The sequence below is a fragment of the Heptranchias perlo genome, unplaced genomic scaffold (genome assembly GCF_035084215.1).
Source record: "Heptranchias perlo isolate sHepPer1 unplaced genomic scaffold, sHepPer1.hap1 HAP1_SCAFFOLD_44, whole genome shotgun sequence".
NCBI lineage: Eukaryota > Metazoa > Chordata > Chondrichthyes > Hexanchiformes > Hexanchidae > Heptranchias > Heptranchias perlo.
This window is the reverse complement of record NW_027139453.1, coordinates 4,699,696-4,717,389: the sequence shown is the minus strand read 5'-3', so window position 1 is coordinate 4,717,389 and position 17,694 is coordinate 4,699,696. Positions and strand designations below refer to the sequence as shown.

At 43.4% G+C, this 17,694-nt stretch overlaps 1 protein-coding gene across 1 annotated transcript; it reads left to right on the top strand.

The window, feature by feature from the left end:
- Positions 1 to 487: 487 nt before the first annotated feature.
- Positions 488 to 13,835, top strand: LOC137312897 (probable G-protein coupled receptor 139). Its single transcript, XM_067979274.1, has 2 exons — positions 488 to 602; positions 12,925 to 13,835. The coding sequence occupies exons 1-2, from the start codon at positions 488 to 490 to the stop codon at positions 13,833 to 13,835; spliced, it is 1,026 nt and encodes a 341-aa protein (XP_067835375.1).
- The last annotated feature ends 3,859 nt before the right edge of the window (positions 13,836 to 17,694 follow it).

Genomic DNA, 17,694 nt, shown 5'->3' with positions numbered 1-17,694 from the left:
GAGTTTGTGGAGATCAGAGAGATCCCAGGCAACCACATATGTGGTAAGTGTCCACAGTTCAAGGCGATTCAGCTCAAAGTTGTTCAGCTGAAGTCCGAGGTGCAGACACTGCAATGCATCCGGAAAGGGTAGAGTTAACTGGACACTTTCATCCAGGAGACATTCACACCCCTTAGATTAGGTTGTAGTTTAGATTCGTTCAGTGGTCAAAAACAGGAGGGTGTGATTGCGAGTCAGGCTGTTATGGGGACCCTGGATGTAATGTTGGAGGAGCCACAGCATTTGACCTTGTCCTACGGGTACAAGGCACTTGCTACCTTTAAGGTTGAAAGCAAAGATTGCAGGTAGGATGGGCAAAGATACCACGGCACTGTGGCACAGGAGGCCATTCAAGTCGGGGGAGTAAATGAATGTTGTAGTGGTCGGGGATATTATATTCAGGGGGATAGACACAGTTCTCTGCAGCCGCGACCGAGATTCCCGTGGGATGCGTTGCCAACCGTTTGCCAAGGTTATGGATATCTCCTCGCGGCTGGAGAATAACTTAGGGCATGAGGGGGAGGATTCATTTGCCGTGGTCCATGTAGGAGCCAACGACACAGGTAGAAAGAAGAATGAGGTTCTGCTGAGGCAATTTGAGGAGTTAGGGTTTGAATTAACAAACAGAATCTCAAAGGTGATAATCTCTGTAATACTACCTGAGCCACGTGCAGATTGGCGTAGGGACAAACAGGTCAAAGAGTTAAATGCGTGGCTCAAAGAGTGATGTGGGAGACAAGGGTTTCAATTCATTGAACATTGGCAACTGTACGATCGAAAGAGGGAGCTGTTCCATTAACGCATCAAAAAATAAGTTCAAAGTTTAGGAAATGATAAAAAGTTAAAATTAAAGGCTCTTTATCTGAATGTACGGAGCTTCTTAATAAGAGAGACGAATTAGTTGCACAAATAGAGATAAAATGGTTTGACCTAATCGCCATTAGAGAAACATGATTTCAAGGTGACCAAGGTTCGGAATGAAATATTCCATGGAACTTGACGTTCCGAAAGCAGAGCAGCAAATGAAGGGGTGTCGATCTGATAATAAAGGATGACATGAGGACAGTGGAGAGAATGGATCTTGGTTCAGAAGAACAGGAAGTAGAATCAGTTTGGGTGGAAGAAAGATTTAACAAGGAGTAGAAAACACTGGTGGGAGTAGGAGGATTCGAGTCCAGGAGCAGGGATGTCTTACTGCTGTTATACAGGGAGTTGGTGAGACCACATCTGGAGTATTGTGTGCAGTTTTGGTCTCCTTATCTGAGGACGGATGTCCTTGCCATGGAGGGAGTGCAACGAAGGTTTACCAGACTGATTCCTGGGATGGCAGGACTGACGTATGAGGAGAGATTGGGTCGACTAGGCCTATATTCACTAGAGTTTAGAATAATGAGAGGTGATATCATCGAAACATATGAAATTCTAACAGAACGAGACAGACTAGATGTAGGGAGGATGTTCCCGATGGCTGGGGAGTCCAGAACCAGGGGTCACAGTCTCAGTATACGGGGTATGCCACTTAGAACCGGGATGACGTGAAATTGCTTCACTCAGAGTGTGGTGAACCTGTGGAATTCTCTACCACAGAAGGCAGTGGAGACTAAGTTATTAGATGTATTCAAGAAGGAGATCGGTATATTTCTTCATGCTAAAGGGATCACGGGATATGGGGAAAATGCGGGAGCAGGGTACTGAGTTAGACGATCAGCCATGATCATTTTGAATGGCGGAGCAGGCCCGAAGGGCCGAAAGGCCTACTCTTGCTCCTATTTTCTATGTTTCTATGTTTGTGTTTCGATGGATAGAGGATTGCTTAACGGACAGAAAACAAAGTGCAGAGATGAACGGGACATTTACAGGTTGGCAGGCTGTAACTAGTGGGGTGTCGAAAGGTCGGTGTTTGGGCCTCAGCTATTTACAATCTCTATTAATGACTTAGATGAAGGGGCCGAGTGTAATGTATCCAAGTCTGCTGATGATGCAAAGCTAGTTGGGAATGTAAGCTGTGAGGAGAATACAAAAAGTCTGCAAAGGGGTATACACCGGTTAAGTGAGTGGGAAAGAAGGTGTTAGAAGGAGTACAATGTATGGAAATGTGAGGTTACTCACTTTGGTAGGAAGAATAGAAAAACAGATTATTTTTTAAATGATGAGAATTTATTAGATGTTGGTGTTCACAGAGATTTGGATGTCCTCGTACAAGGAACTCGAAAATAAACATGTTGGTCCAGCAAACAATAAGCATGTTGGCCTTTATTGCAAGGGGGTTGGATTACAAGAGTAAGGAAATCTTACTGAAGTTGTGCAGGGCTTTAGTGAGTCTTCACCTGGAGCAATGTGTACAGTTTTGGTCTCCATAGCTGAGGAAGGATATTCTTGAAGGCGGTGCCAGTATTTTCACTTCATTGATTCCTGCGATGAGAGATGTTCCGCTGAGGAGAGATTGAGTTGAATGGGGCTGTACTCTCTGTAGATTAGAAGCATGAGAGGTGATCTCATTGAAACACATAATATTCTGAGGGCGCTTGACAGGGTAGATGCTGAGAAGTTGATTCTCCTGGCTAGACAGCCTCGAACTAGGGGGCATACTTACAGAATAAGCGGACGGCCATTTATGACTGAAATGAGGAGGAATTTCTTCATTCAGAGGGCAGTGGATCTTTGGAATTCTCTCCCCGAGTAAATCAATAAAAACTGCTCAAGTTGATCAGTGGAGAGGACTGAACTGAATCTTTCATCTACATCTTTGCATCTCAGGCAATTCAGGCGGCCATGTGTGTACACATTGATTGGTATGGGGTGCTCGCACTGAGACCGAGGACAATCCATTCCATTGAATATGCCACCGAACTTTCTGACCATCCATTACGACCGCCTCATATTTATCAATATTCTTACCAGTTTCAATATAATTACACGACGTTTCACTGAGAGGTAAGCAGCTGAAAGTTCGACAACTACAGCTCCGTAATTGAGCAAGTTTTAAAGTCATCTTGGCTGGCCTGAGTTCGGGTTTCACCTTGTCCACGGCACGGACATTCTGCGATTCAACTGGCTTGGTGATCAGTTAGATACCTTCCCACCGGGTGGCGCTATTCCACCGGCGCTCCGCTCACAGAACTTGTCGGTTGAGCAGAGAAGGATATTAGGCGGGAAACGCGCTGCAAAATTATGGCAGGTGGAGATTAATGTGGGCAAGTGTGAGGTCATCCATGTTGGAACTAAGAAAGATAAATCGGGGGATATTCTAAATGGTGAGCAACTCGGAAAAGTAGAGGAGCACTTTCCTTTTATATATCCTCTCTGACTTGTGCCTCAATACTGGAGTTTACATATGCTGCAACACCATCGCCCTCTCTCTTGACACGGTCTACTCTAAACAATTTACACCCTACCAGATAGGTATACCATTGATTGGAATCATTCCACCATGTCTCTGTAATGAAACTAATGTCCAATCTATGAACCGCTGCAATACCTTCCAGATCACCCATCTTAGTTATCAGACTTCTTCTATTAATGCAAGCGCAGCTTTTTTAGCTTTCTGATTTTTGTCTTTCCCATTTACTTTATCAATAATTTTAGTTTGTTGACCTCCCACTATTGGAATTAGACTCATTAAGCTTTGATTTGTGTTTTCACTGGTACACATAAAAGTTGCTCCAATTTAACTGGTGTTCTCTTACACTGACCGCAAACACCCCCGCATCCAGGTTAAACCCTCCCCCATCATTCCAGCTATCTTGCCTGCCAACACCTCTCACCCCAACCACCTCCCACCACAGTTGTACAGGTAGAGGCCATCCGGTTTGTAAAGGCTCCCCCTATTGCAAAAGACCACAAGACCATAAGACCATAAGAGATAGGATCAGGAGTAGGCCATTCGTCCCCTCGACCATGCTCCGCCATTCTATCAGATCATGGCTGATCTGATTTTTACCTCAACTCCACTTTCCTGCCTATTGTCCATATACTTTGAATCCCTTGCTGATCAAAAAATTGTCTCACTCAGCCTTGAATAGGTTCAATGACTCGGCCTTCACAGCTTTTTGGGGTAAAAAATTCCAAAGATTCACGACCCTCGGGGAGAAGAAATCACTGCTCATTTCCGTCTTAAACGGGCGACCCCTTATTCTGAGTCTATGCCCCCTAGTTTTAGATTCCCCCATGAGGGGTAACATCCTCTCAGCATCTACCCTTTCGAGTCCCCTCAGAAACTTGTAGGTTTCAATAAGATCTCCTCTCATTCTTCTAAACCCGAATGAGTTCACACCCCACCTGTTCAATCTTTCCTCATAGGACAACGCTTCCATATCCCGAATCAACCTAGTGAACCTTCTCTGAACTGCCTCCAATGTAATTATGTCCTTCCTTAAATAAGGGCACCAGAACTGTTCGCACTACTCCAGGTGTTATCTCACCAGCACCCTGTACAGTTGTAGCATGATCTCCCTGCTTTTACACTCCATCCCCCTCGAAATAAAGGCCAATATTCCGTTTGCCTTCCGGATTACCTGCTGCACGTGTATGTTGATTTTTTCTGTTTCATGGACGAGGACACACAGAACCCTCTGTAGCGCAGCATTTTGTAGGATTTCTCCATTCAAATAATATTTTGCTTGTTTACTTTTCCTCCCAAAGTGGATGACTTCACGTTTTCCGACATTATATTCCATCTGCCAATTTTTTGCCCATTCACTTAACCTGTCAATATCCCTTTGCAGACACTTTGTGTTCTCATCGCAACTTGATTTTACAACTATCTTTGTATCATCAGCAAATTTCCCTACAAGACACTCTGTTCCTTCATCCAAGTCATTGATATATTTTGCAAATAGTTAAGGCCCCAGCACTGAGCCCTGCGACACCCCAAAAGGTACAGATTGACATTTTCAAAATGACCCTTTTGATCCCGACTCTTTGTTTTCTGTTAGTTAGCCAATCCTCTATCGATGCCAATATATTACCTCCAACACCATGAGCTCTTATCTTGTGCAGCAATCTTTTATATCGCACCTTATCGAATGCCTTTTGGAAATCCAAATACACTGCATCCATTACTTGCACTTTATCCACCCTGCCCGTTACTTCCTCAAGGAACTCTAATAAATTTGTCAGGCACGATTTCCCCTTCATAAAACCATGTTGACTCTTCTTGATTGTATTATGAGTCTCCAAAAGTCCTGCTACTACTTCCTTAATAATGGATTCTAGCATTTTCTCAATTACAGATGTCAGGCTAACTGGTCCTTCGTTACCATTTTCTGTCTCACTCCCTTCCCTTCTTAAATAGGGGTGTTACGTTTGCGGTTTTCCAATCCGCTGGGATCTTTCCAGAATCTCCTGAATTCTGGAAGATTACAACCAATGCATCCACGATCTCTGTAGCCACTTCCTTTAATATCATCGGATACAAGCCATCAAGTCTAGCGGAATTGTCAGCCTTTAGACCCATTAGTTTACCTAATACTTTTTCTCCAGTGATAGTGATTGTTTTTAGTTCCTCCCTCTCCTTTGCCCCTTGATTTTCAACTACTATTGTTATAATATCAGTGTCTTCTAATGTGAAAACAGATACAACATTTCTGTTCAATTACTCTGCCATTTGCTTGTTTTCCGTTATTTTTTCGCCAGTCTCATCCTCGAAGGGACCAATGTTTGCTTTAGCTACCCTCTTCCTTTTATTTACTTGTGGAAGCTTTTACTGTCAGTTTTTATGTCTTGATAGTTTACTCTCATAATTTATTTTCTCCCTCTTTATTATTCCTTTTGTCATCCTTTGCTGTTTTTTAAACTTTTCCCAATCTTCTGGCTTACCAGTAATCTTTGCCATGCTGTATGCTTTTTCTTTTAAACTGATACCATCTATAACTTCCTTAGTTAGCCTTGGTTGGTTCACCATTTTTGTGGAGTCTTTCGTCCTAACAGGGATATATTTTTGTTGCGAGTCACAAAGTATATTTTTTAAATGTTTGCCACTGCTTTTCCACCATCATACCATCAAATCTATTTACCCAATCCACTTCAGCCAATTCCGCCCTCATTCCTTTATAATTGCCCTTCTTTAAGTTCAATACAATAGTTTCAGACATAGGAACAAAGGAACATCGGAACACGAGTAGGCCATTCAGCCCCTCGTGCCTGCTCCGCCATTTGATAAGATCATGGCTGATCCGTGATCGAACACCATATACCTGCCTTTGGCCCATATCCCTTAATACATTTGTTTGACAAAAAGCTATCGATATCAGATTTAAATTTAGCAATTGAGATAGTATCAATTGCCGTTTTCGAAAGTGAGTTCCAAACTTCTACAAGACTTTCTGTGCAGAAATGTTTTCTAATCTCGCTCCTGAAAGGTCTGACTCTAATTTATAGACAGTGCCCCCGACTCCTAAAATCCCCAACCAGCGGAAATAGTTTCTCTCTATCCACCCTATCCGTTCCCCTTAATATCTTATAAACTTCGATCAGATCACCCCTTAACCTTCGAAACTCTGGAGAATACAACCCAAATTTGTGTCATCCCTCCTCGTAACTTAACCCTTGAAGTCCGGGTATCATTCTAGTAAACCTACGCTGCACTCCCTCCAAGGCCAATGTGTCCTTCCGAAGGTGCGGTTCCCAGAACTGCTCACAGTAATCCAGATGCGGTCTAACCATGTTTTTTTTTATAGCTGCAGCATAACTTCTGCCCCCTTGTACTCCAGTCCTTCAGATATAAAGGCCAACATTCCATTTGCCTTCTTGATTATTTTCTGCACCTGTTCATGTCACTTCAATGATCTATGTACCTGAACCCCGAAGTCCCTTTGGACATCCACTGTTTTTTTCACTTTTTACCATTTAGAAAGTACCCTTTTCTTTCCTTTTTGGATCCAAAGTGGATGACCTCGCATTTGTCTGCACTGAATTCCATTTGCCACAGTTTTGCCCATTCACCTAATCTATCAATATCACTTTGTAATTTTATGTTTTCATCTACACTGATTACAATGCCACCAATCTTTGTGTCATCGGCAAATTTAGATATGAGACTTTCTATGCCTTCATCTAAGTCGTTAATAAATATTGTGAATAATTAAGGCCACAATGCAGATGCCTGCGGGGCTCCACTAATGTCACTCTTTAGTGTTTTTATTTTCTTCATTATTGTTGCTTTACTTATGTTAATTTTATCGAGTTCCTGTCCCCGATTCAATATCAGTTTTCTTGGGATTTCCGGCATGCTATCCTCTTTTTCAACTGTGAATATCGACGCAAAGTAATTGTTCAACATGCCCGCCATTTCCCCATTGTCAATGACAATATCCCCACTTTCAGTTTTCAAGGGGCCAACACTGCTCCTGACCACCCTCTTATTCCTAATATAACTATTAACGTTCTTCGTATTGCTTTTGATATGCCTTGCAAGTTTCATGTCATACTTTCTTTTTGCAGCCCTTACTATCTGCTTTGTGACCCTTTGTTGATCTTGGTATCTGTCCCATTCGCCAAGATCTGCACCATTTTATGTCTTTTTGTATGCACTTTCCTTATGCCTTATACTCTCGCTTACCTCTTTTGTTGTCCATGGCGGTTTTTTTTGGCAAGTAGAGTTCTTTCACCTCAGGGGTATAAACCAATTATGTATCACGTCAAATGTTTCTTTAAACATTTCCCACTGATCATCAGACGTTTTACCCATGAACAGATTTGCCCAGTTTACTGTGGACAGTCTCTGTCTCATCCCATTGATGTCGGCCTTGCCCAAGTCTAGAATCTTAGCAGCTGACTCACTTTTTCCCTTTCAAACACTACATTGAACTCGATCATGTCATGATCACTATTGGATAGATGTTCACGCACAGTTAAGCCGTTAAATAAATCTGGTTCATTACTCATTACTAAATCGAATATGGCTTGCCCCCTTGTTGCCTTCAGGGCATACTGCTGTTGAAAACTATCCCGGACACTCTCAAGAAATTCACTACCTTTCTGACAGTTGCTAGTCTGCTTTTCCCAATCTATGTGAAGGTTGAAGTCCCCCATTAAGACCACTATGCCTTTCTTACACGCTTGTCGAATCTCTGCATTTATACAATCTAGCACTTCAGAGCTGCTGCCAGAGCTCCTGTATACAACTGCAACTATATTCTTAGATCCTATCCTATTTCTCCATTCAACCCATAAGGTCTCTGTTGGCTGCTTACCTCTCGTTATATCCCCCTTTATCATTGAAGTGATTTCATCTCTAATCATTAAGGCTACTCCTCCCCATCATCCATTTACCCTATCTCTCATGTAGACCTTATAACCTGGTATAATTAGTTCCCAATCCTGACCATCCTGCAGCCAAGTCTCAGTAATATCTATCATGTCATACCCTCCAATTTGAATTTGAACCTGTAGTTCATTTAATTTATTCCTTATACTCCGTGCATTTGTAAATAGAACTCTTAGTTGGGCCACACACCCGAGCCTGACCTTCAGCTTTGCTGCCTTACGCCTTCTCGTTCTTATTTTATCTCTCGTGCTTCAAGTGCACTTTCTTTCTGCTGCTCTACGGCTTTTCCCTTTCACTTGTTCTTGAACAACTGTTTGTACTATTTGTATTGTAAATTTCCCCTGGATCTTCCCCTCTCTTGCTGCTCTCAACTTTATTCCCTTCTGACTCCCCGCTCAGGTTACCATCCCCCTGCCACTCGAGTTTAAACCTTCCCCAACAGCACCAGCAAACACCCCCGCGAGGATATTGGTCCCGTTCCTGCTCGGGTTTATCCGTCCCGTTTGTGCAGGTCCCAACTTCGCCAGAACCGGACCAAATGTCCCATGAATCTAAATCCCTCCTTCCTACACCGTCCCTGCAGCCACGCATTCATCCTGTCTATTCTCCTGTTCCTATACTCACGAGCACGTGGCACTGGTAGTAATCCTGAGATCGTTACCTTTGAAGTCCTGCTTTTTAATTTATCTCCTAACTCATTAAATTCACCTTGCAGAACCTCATCCCTTTTTTACCTATGTCGTTCGTACCAATATGGACCACGACTACTGGCTGTTCACCCTCCCCCTCCAGAATGCCCTGCAGCCGCTCCGTGACATCTTTGACCCTAGACCCAGGGAGGCAACATACCTTCCTGGAATCACGTTTGCGGCCGCAGAAACGCCTCTCTGTTGCCCTTACAATTGAATCCCCTATCACTATTGCCCTGCCACACTTCTTCCTCCCCTCCTGTGCAGCAGAGCCACCCGTGGTGCCCAGAACTTGGCTCATGCTGCTTTCCCCTGATAAGCCATCTCCCCCAACATTATCGAAAGCAGAATATCTATTTGAGAGGGAGATGGCCCCAGAGGACTCCTGCTCTACCTGCCTAGTCCTTTTACTCTGCCTGGTGGTCACCCATTTCCTTTCTGCCTGTGAAATCTTTACCTGCGGTGTGACCACCTCACTGAACGTGCTATCCACGATAGTTTAAGCATCGCGGATGCTCTACAGTGAATCCACCCGCAGCTCCAGCTCCGAAATACGATTAGCCAGTAGCTGCAGCTGGACACACTTCCTGCACACATGGTCGCCAGGGACACTGGTAGTGTCCATGACTTCCCACATAGTGCAGGTGGAGCATATCACGAGTGCGAGCTGTGCTGCCATGACTTGCCTTAAACTCTCAGACTCTCCTCCCGCTTTCGGTCTCTCCTTTTATACTGTGCTCACCTCTCGGACTCTCCTGTCTCACCTGTGACGTTGCACAGTTCTTTTCTCTTGTTGCAGGTCTGCTGCTGCTTTTATTCCCCAATCTCAGTCTTCAACGCTCAGGTCCACTGCCGCTCTGTGGAAAAAGTTAGGAAAAGCAAGGCAAAGCAGCACCTCCTTCCCCCACTTCACCGAACTCCCACACTTACCAAACGCTCAGCAAGCCACTCTGTCCTGCCGCACTCCGTGCTGTCGCACTGACATGCCCCTGTATTTCTACAGTTTGTGACTCAGATGAGTCAGCCCTGCCCCACCTTCAGGTACCAGTTTAATCTAGCTAACCAATTTACTTACTACAGCAGCTCTCTCTGCTGAAGCCTGACAGAAACTTAAAAATGTACACTTTAAAATTGAACTTAACCAGTTGAAAGCAAGACCCAAGATCCTCGCTCTCAAACTGGATGTGAAATTCTATCATGCTGTGATCACTGCTTCCCAAGGGATCTTTCACTTTGAGATCGTTAATTAATCCTGTTTCGTTACCCATTGCCAGATCCAAAATGGTCTGCTCCCTGATTGGTACCCCGACGTATTGGTCTAAGAACCAGTCGCGAATACACTCTGTCAACTGCTGCTCAGGGCTATTTTGCCAATTTGATTTGTCCAATCTATGTGAATCATGAAATCGCCCATGATTTTTGCATTACATTTTTTTAGAAGCCCCCCTTAGTTCCTGATTAGTATTGTGCCCTGCAGTGTAGCTACTGTTAGCGGGCCTATATACTTCTCACATCAGTGATTTCTTTCCCTTGTAATTTCTTACCTCCACCCAAATTGTTTCGAAACCTTGATCTTCTGAGCGAAGATCATTTCTCAATATTATACCAATTTCATCCTTTATTAACAGAGCCTGCCCACCACCTTTACCTTTTTTCCTATCCTTCCTAAATGTTAAATAACCCTGAATATTTAGGTCCCAACCGAGGTCACCTTGCAACCACGTCGCTATAATGACCACGAGATCATACCCATTTGTTTCTATTTGTGCCGTCAATTCTTCGATCTTATTACGAATGCTGCATGCATTCAGATAAAGAAACTTTAAATTTGTCTTTTTACCATTCTTTCCTACCCAGGCCCCATTTGCTAGTGCACTCTTATGTTTGTATGCTCTGTCCCTTCCTGACACACTCTGTTTATCTTTACCCACATCGCTTTCCTGTACTGCTTCCTTTTCTTTTCTTTTTATTAATCTAAACTTCATCCCACCTGAGCCCTCCCCCACTCTATTTAGTTTAAAACCTTCTCTACCGCCCTAGTTATTCAGTTTGCCAGAACATTTGTCCCAGCTTGGTTCAGGTGAAGCCCGTCCTAACGGAACAGCTCCCTCTTTCCCCAGTATTGGTGCCAGTGCTCCAGGAACCTAAACCCACTTCTCCCACACCAATCTTTGAGCCACGCATTCTTCTCTCTGATCTGATTTACTCTGTGCCAATTTGTTCCTGGCTCATGTCATAATCCAGAGATTATCACCTTTGTAGTTCTGCTTTATAATTCAGTCTATAGCAGCTCAAACTCCCTCAGCAGAACCTCTTTCTTAGTCCTACCTATGTCGTTGGAGTGCCACTGTTTGAGGAAACGAAAGCCTGAGTCCCGACACCAGAGCCTTCGCCACGCGTTGGTGCCGAATTACCCTGTGTTTCTCTTCACTAGCATGTGGCTCAAATTTGTCCAAGTGCTCAGTCACTCTGTCCCTATTAACAGATTCTGGTAATTTTCCCACAACTGACTTTAGAGCGGCAGGTATATCGTTATATAGTTTCTATCTCCCACCCTTCTCAAATATTGGAGAGTCCATTGTAATTTTCCAATCCAACAGCACAATTAATGAATAATGAGATTTTGAAGACTATTTACGAACGCAGCTACAATTTCCTCAATTACTTCATTCCAGACCATGGAGACAAATTCTTCATAACACTTTTTTGTCGGAGTGATATTACAGATGGATTCAATTCAGAGGTATGAATGTCACAGACAATCTTTCTGAAGTTGAATCTCGGCAGGTACTTTGTTTCCATTGGTGGAAATACAGCCTCTATTGTCACTTTCACTGGTCTGTTCTGCGATCCGTGGACCTGGTAGAACGAGAGACTCTATTATCAATTGCACTGGTCTGTACTGTAATCCGGGGACCGGGTTGAACGACAGCCTCTATTGTCACTTGCACTGGTCTATTATTCGATCTCGGGATTGCTGCCATCATTTCCCTTTGAGGTCGGATTGTGTCCCTTGTTGCATCCTGTACTTGGGAGGTACATTTGTTTTTTAGGCATAATAGAACAAGATAAAGTTGTCCGTTGCTGCTCATTACTAACCCTTTGCCCCTTGCGGACATTGTTGGAGTTTCCCCAGATGGTGTTGGACTGTGGAAGTTGTCGATGACAGACATGGGTTTTGCAGCGATGGAAAGTCTTTTGACCATGTGAACGGTTCAGCTGGGGTTTGTGAAACGAAATTGCTGCAACTTGGTCGAGTTCAAACCTGCCAAGTTCCCTTGTATGATGATGTTTGACAGCAGAGTTTTGCTGCAATCTGTTGTCACGACCTCCAGTCTGAGAATAAAATCTGACAACTCCGAACTATTTCCGACCACCACCTGGTCCACTCCCCTCTCCTGCTCACGGGTCCAAACCCAGCGAGTTGAGATCACCCTTCGGGGTCCCCATTTTGCATTGACCGCATTTTGAGCTGGCATAATTTTCACTGCTCTGCACTGATTAATTATCTCCCAATTTATAGTTGACGATTTATTACTTACTTGCAATCTATATTCTTACGTTTTCTTTCCATTATTTCATTTGCCCTTCTGACTTACAACTGATTGTAATTATATATAACATATTATCTCGCTTTGTTTTTGGCAAATGTTCATCAATGGCATTAACAATCCTTGGTGCTGCGCTGGGTTTACACTGCTCCTCTGGCGAACTTACGGCGTCAGAGAGGGTGCAGTTCCGAGCAAATTCACAGAGAATGTCTTTGATTCATTCCTTCCTCTTTACTGGGATTATTTATTTGTACTTATTTACTCACCACTCTAATGTACTCTCATAAGCTGTATGTTTCACACAAGATACTGTGAAGCTGATTTTTTTAGCTGTAACCTGAAGCGTGATTCCCTGTTTCTGTTTGTTTCCTTTTTACAGCTAACGTGATGACGATTGTTATCCTGTCCCGAGGAAAGTGCGGTCTCTCTAAATGTGTAACCCGCTACCTGGTGGCCATGGCAGTGGCGGATCTATTGGTCATTATCAATGACGTGGTACTGTTTCGGATTAAGGAGTATTATTTCCCGAATAACTTCCTGTTCCTCACCCCTGTGTGCTCTTTCCAAACTGCCCTTAACCATGCTCTCTCAGACATTTCTGTCTGGTTAACAGTCGCTTTCACTTTTGATCGTTTTATAACCATTTGTTACCAGAAGCTGAGGACTAAATATTGCACCGAGAAAACTGCAGCCGTGGTTATAGGAACTTTGTGCCCGCTGTTCTGTTTGAAAAATATCCCCTGGTACTTTGCATTTGAACCTTACTTTATATTGGAGAACGTACACTGGATCTGTCGTGTAAAACCAGATTGTTATACTTCAGCTGCATGGGTAGCATTTGCATGGATTCACCGCTGTTTCACTCCACTGCTCCCAGTATTCCTGATATTGCTGCTCAATTCTGTGACTGTCGGAAACATTCTGGCTGCCAGTAGAGTCCGCAGGAGGCTTAGGGGCAGCAAATGTGATGCGAATCACAATGATCCGGAGATGGAGAACCGAAGAAAATCCATCATCTTACTGTTTGCGATATCCGCCAATTTCATACTGCTATGGATGACGTATGTTTTATTTTCCCTATCAATGCAAATTACAAACCGTTATTATTCCACAGGTTTCAATGACCCGATGTTTATCGCAGATCAAACCAGCTACATGCTCCTGCTTTTGAGCTGCTGCACAAACACGTTTATTTATGCAGTGACCCAGACTAAATTCAGAGAGGAGCTGAAGAATGGAGTGAAATATCCTCTCAAATTAATATTTAAATTAGTTAAACGAGGACAATAGCGGCAGAATTCCCAGCATTAGAACTGTATTCCGTCTCATATCCCATCCTGTGCTCCTCGATTGGTTTAGCGGGTCCCAGCAGGCGGGCTCTGCTTCCCGACTTTTCACAAACACAACGCTGGGAAATATGTGACAAAGATAGCATGATCTATACATAGGAACATAGGAACAGGAACAGGTCATTCAGTCTCTCGAGCCTGTTCCGCCATTCAATGAGATCAGGGCTGATCTATCCCCTAACTCCATTTACCCGCCTTGGCTCCATATCCCTTAATACCCATTGCTGCCAAAATCTATCGATCTCAGGTTTTAAGTTATTGATTAAGCGAGTAACTATTGCTTTTAGTGTGAGATAGTTCCACACTTCGACCACCCCTTTCCAAACTTCTCTACTGAATGACCTGACTCTGATTCTAAGGTTATGCCCCCTGGTCATAGACCCTTCACAAGCGAAAAATGTTTCTCTCGATCTACTGCATCAATTCCTTTCAAAATCCGAAGAAACCTCAATCAAATCACCAGTTAACCTTCTGCGTCTGTGTGAGAGCTCAAGGAGGATCTGCCAACATCTGCCAACATCGCGCCTGTGCTAGAGTCCCAGTTCCCCCTCACATTATAAACGCTCTGATGTTGCTTTACACTCTAAACACGCCCTCTCTTAGATTCATTATCGTTTTCTTTCTTAAATGCCCCTAATAACGCTTGCTGCGTGCCATTAAGTTGATCACTTCTCTTTTTGTCTCCAAACAAATACTTTGAATGCTGTTCTTTTCATAACTCGCATTTTGTTCCATATTGTCACCCAGTAACATTGATCACGTGTTCCTTTTTAACATGCTATTAGCTCAGTTCTCTTAGTTCATTCACGGATCTCTTGGTTTGCAATACCCAGTTGCCTCCTACTGGGAGAATGTTTAAGTTGTACCTCACTCATATCTTACTGAAACTTTACTAATCTGTGTGCACATTTAGCTCCTGAAAATGCCACCCCAGAGTTTATATCTTTTTATTTAATCTTATTTTGTTACAACCTCCCTGTTTATCCCTGGAACCTCTGTCAGTGATGTGACCCATTCAGCCTTTAACCTGTTCTTTATCCATCTGTTATTTCGCCGGCCCCACAGCTGGTCCCGTTTAATTTACCTTCATTCCAGCCGATTAAATTGGGCCAGTTCCACTTTCAGGCGGGTCATGTCCTGTTCAGTATTATGATCTTCAAAGCCCCCTTTCTTTATAAAGACAGGTGGGATCATTGGGTATTACAGGTCACTTTGGTCAACAAATCTCCGCCGGTGTGTTTCTCCCAATCCGCTATCTATTTTAGTCCTGTTCTCCCGTTCGCTCCTTTTAACATTTATACCTTTAAACTGTCAGCCTTGGCTCAGCGGTTGAATTCTCGATTCTGAGCCAGACGGTTATTTTGTCCAAACGCAATCCAGAGATTCCAGCAGATAATCTAAGCTGACACTTCAGTGCAGCCCTGCGGGTGTGCTGCATTGTCGGAAGTGTCACACTCCAAAGACAAATGGAGGAGGAGGATTGTGTCCAACAGAAGTGATGTTGTTGAATGGAGCAGCGAGAAAATCTCAATCACCACTTAACGGCCCAGCTCTAATTTTCGGTTGTTCCATCTTGTTCTAGACTTCCCCACCAGAGGAAATAGTTTCTCTCTATCAACGTATCAACTCCTTCAATCATCAAAAACACCTCAATTAGATCATCCCTTAATTTTCTATACTCATGCGCATACACGCAGAAGCAATCTGCACGGAAACCACTTTTGCAGTTTTCCTGCCCGTGCACCCAGATACTCAATGATGGAAATGTACAGTCAGCTGTTGTGAACAAATGGAATTTGAGCATTTCCGGTACATCAGGTCAGGGACTGTTCCAAACGATCAGCTGTCAAACTGTCCTGGACCATGTAACTACCCGTTCTCACCCACTGTGTGAAACAACCATACCTGGCTCGAACGTGCAATACATCAAGGTTAATATCGAAATCAGATGTTTTATGCGTTAGGCCACACATGGCTTTATCCTTTTTCGTGTCTATATTTTTATTGTATGTTTTCTTGTTTCATTGAAAAAGTACCGTGCCAGCGAAGCCACATCCCAAGAATGAATAACAAAATGTCACTGATCCACTGTTCCTTTTAACACAGTAGAGTCAGAGAGCGCTCTCCTGATCATCAGCGGCTCCACTGTCACTGCCATCAGTCTGTAAAATCCAAGTGCTGTTGTTCCAATGACGAAATAATTCTCAATGATCTTTCCCACACACGAGTGATTAAACCAGGTGCGCTTTGTTAAATATCCGCAGTGACCTTTAACAAGCTCTTGGGTGCGAAGCTTATACCCCACCGTATTGTGAAAATGTAGGAGAGGGCGAGAGGGACCTTGCATCCCGATGCGAGCTTTGCTGGCGGTTGTTACATTACGGGCTGCCTCCATGTCTTCTCGCTGACTTTGCTGAACCATTGACCAAATCTCGGGCCTCACGCAGAACTAATGCAGAAACTCTTCTGCTGCCTGTTGTCCTGATAGATTACCGTACTGACAGCTCATTAACTGCTTTAGAAGGCGGGTAGAGAAGAGAAAGTCACAGCTGTCTCGATCCCTGCTGATGAAGAATTGATAAAGAATAGTTTGATTATGGCTACCTCTTGAGTGTGCTTGATTCCACCAGCGGGCTTCTGAATCAGAGACGGGAGTTCCAACAGTGAACCACAGCTAATCTGATCCCAACTCTGTTCCTGTGTTGTTGCTTTTTAAAATTGATCTATTTACTTCTATTCCAACGTCTGCTTGAGGAAATTCTGACCTTTAAATAAAATGATAACAAATCTTGAACCTCCGAAAGCCTAGAGTTTCTCAATTTCGACACACTTGCAGTCTGACTCATGTGCAGCATATCACCGGCATGGACAAGTTTGGCCGGATGACCTGTTTCTGTGCTGTAAATTGTATGTAATACACCCACTTAACCAAAATAGTGATCTAAATCCCATAAAAATACAATCTGGTCGCTGGTCGCTGTAATTTAGTGAATTGAACATTATACTGTGGAGCGTTCGGTTATGAACCGAAACGGTTGATGATTTCAAGCCCATTCAGGTGCGGGAGCTTTGAGTTCATTTATTTATCAGTGAGATTCTCAGTCTGACGCTTCCAATTTCCAACATTTTTCAGAGCGCATTTGAAGTTCCTCTGAATTTTCTCTCGCGGACTCCGAACACGTGTGAGAGTCCCTGTTTCAAAATTCTCAGCAAGATATCGAGGAGAATCCGTGTTTGTGTCGAACATGATGTAGAAACACCGACAAGTAACCCATGAGTTTACAAATAATCTCGTTTGCCCCAAATGCATTGTCAACGAGTCTTACTCCTATAAGCAAGTAATTCTAAACTTGTATTTAAAACTCTCATCGACTGTCGTAACACGGTAGGTCAGACGAATCTGAATGGCACCTGGCAATGCTAATAAGTAGATGGATTTGTGAACAATAAAGATATAGCTTTAACTTCGTTCGAAATGTTCACAAACAGAAGCAGTATGTATGCTAGCAGAGACTCGAATTCACAACCGTGTTAAAATTCCAGCACTCGACTGTCATGTATTGGTTGCAGATTGACCTGTTGCGCCATGAGGAAACATGTACAGTCGAGTCACTGTGATCAACTATCTCACTCTGCTGGAAAGAATCTTAAGGTGCCAGGCCCTTAACTGGGAAAACCTCTCTGGTCCCCCTGATGAAACTAATATCGACACTTTTAATTTCAACAAATTTCATCTCCTCTGCTTCATCTCACCGCACTCGGGTTTTACTAAAATATTTGAAACGTGGTGCTGTTCTGGA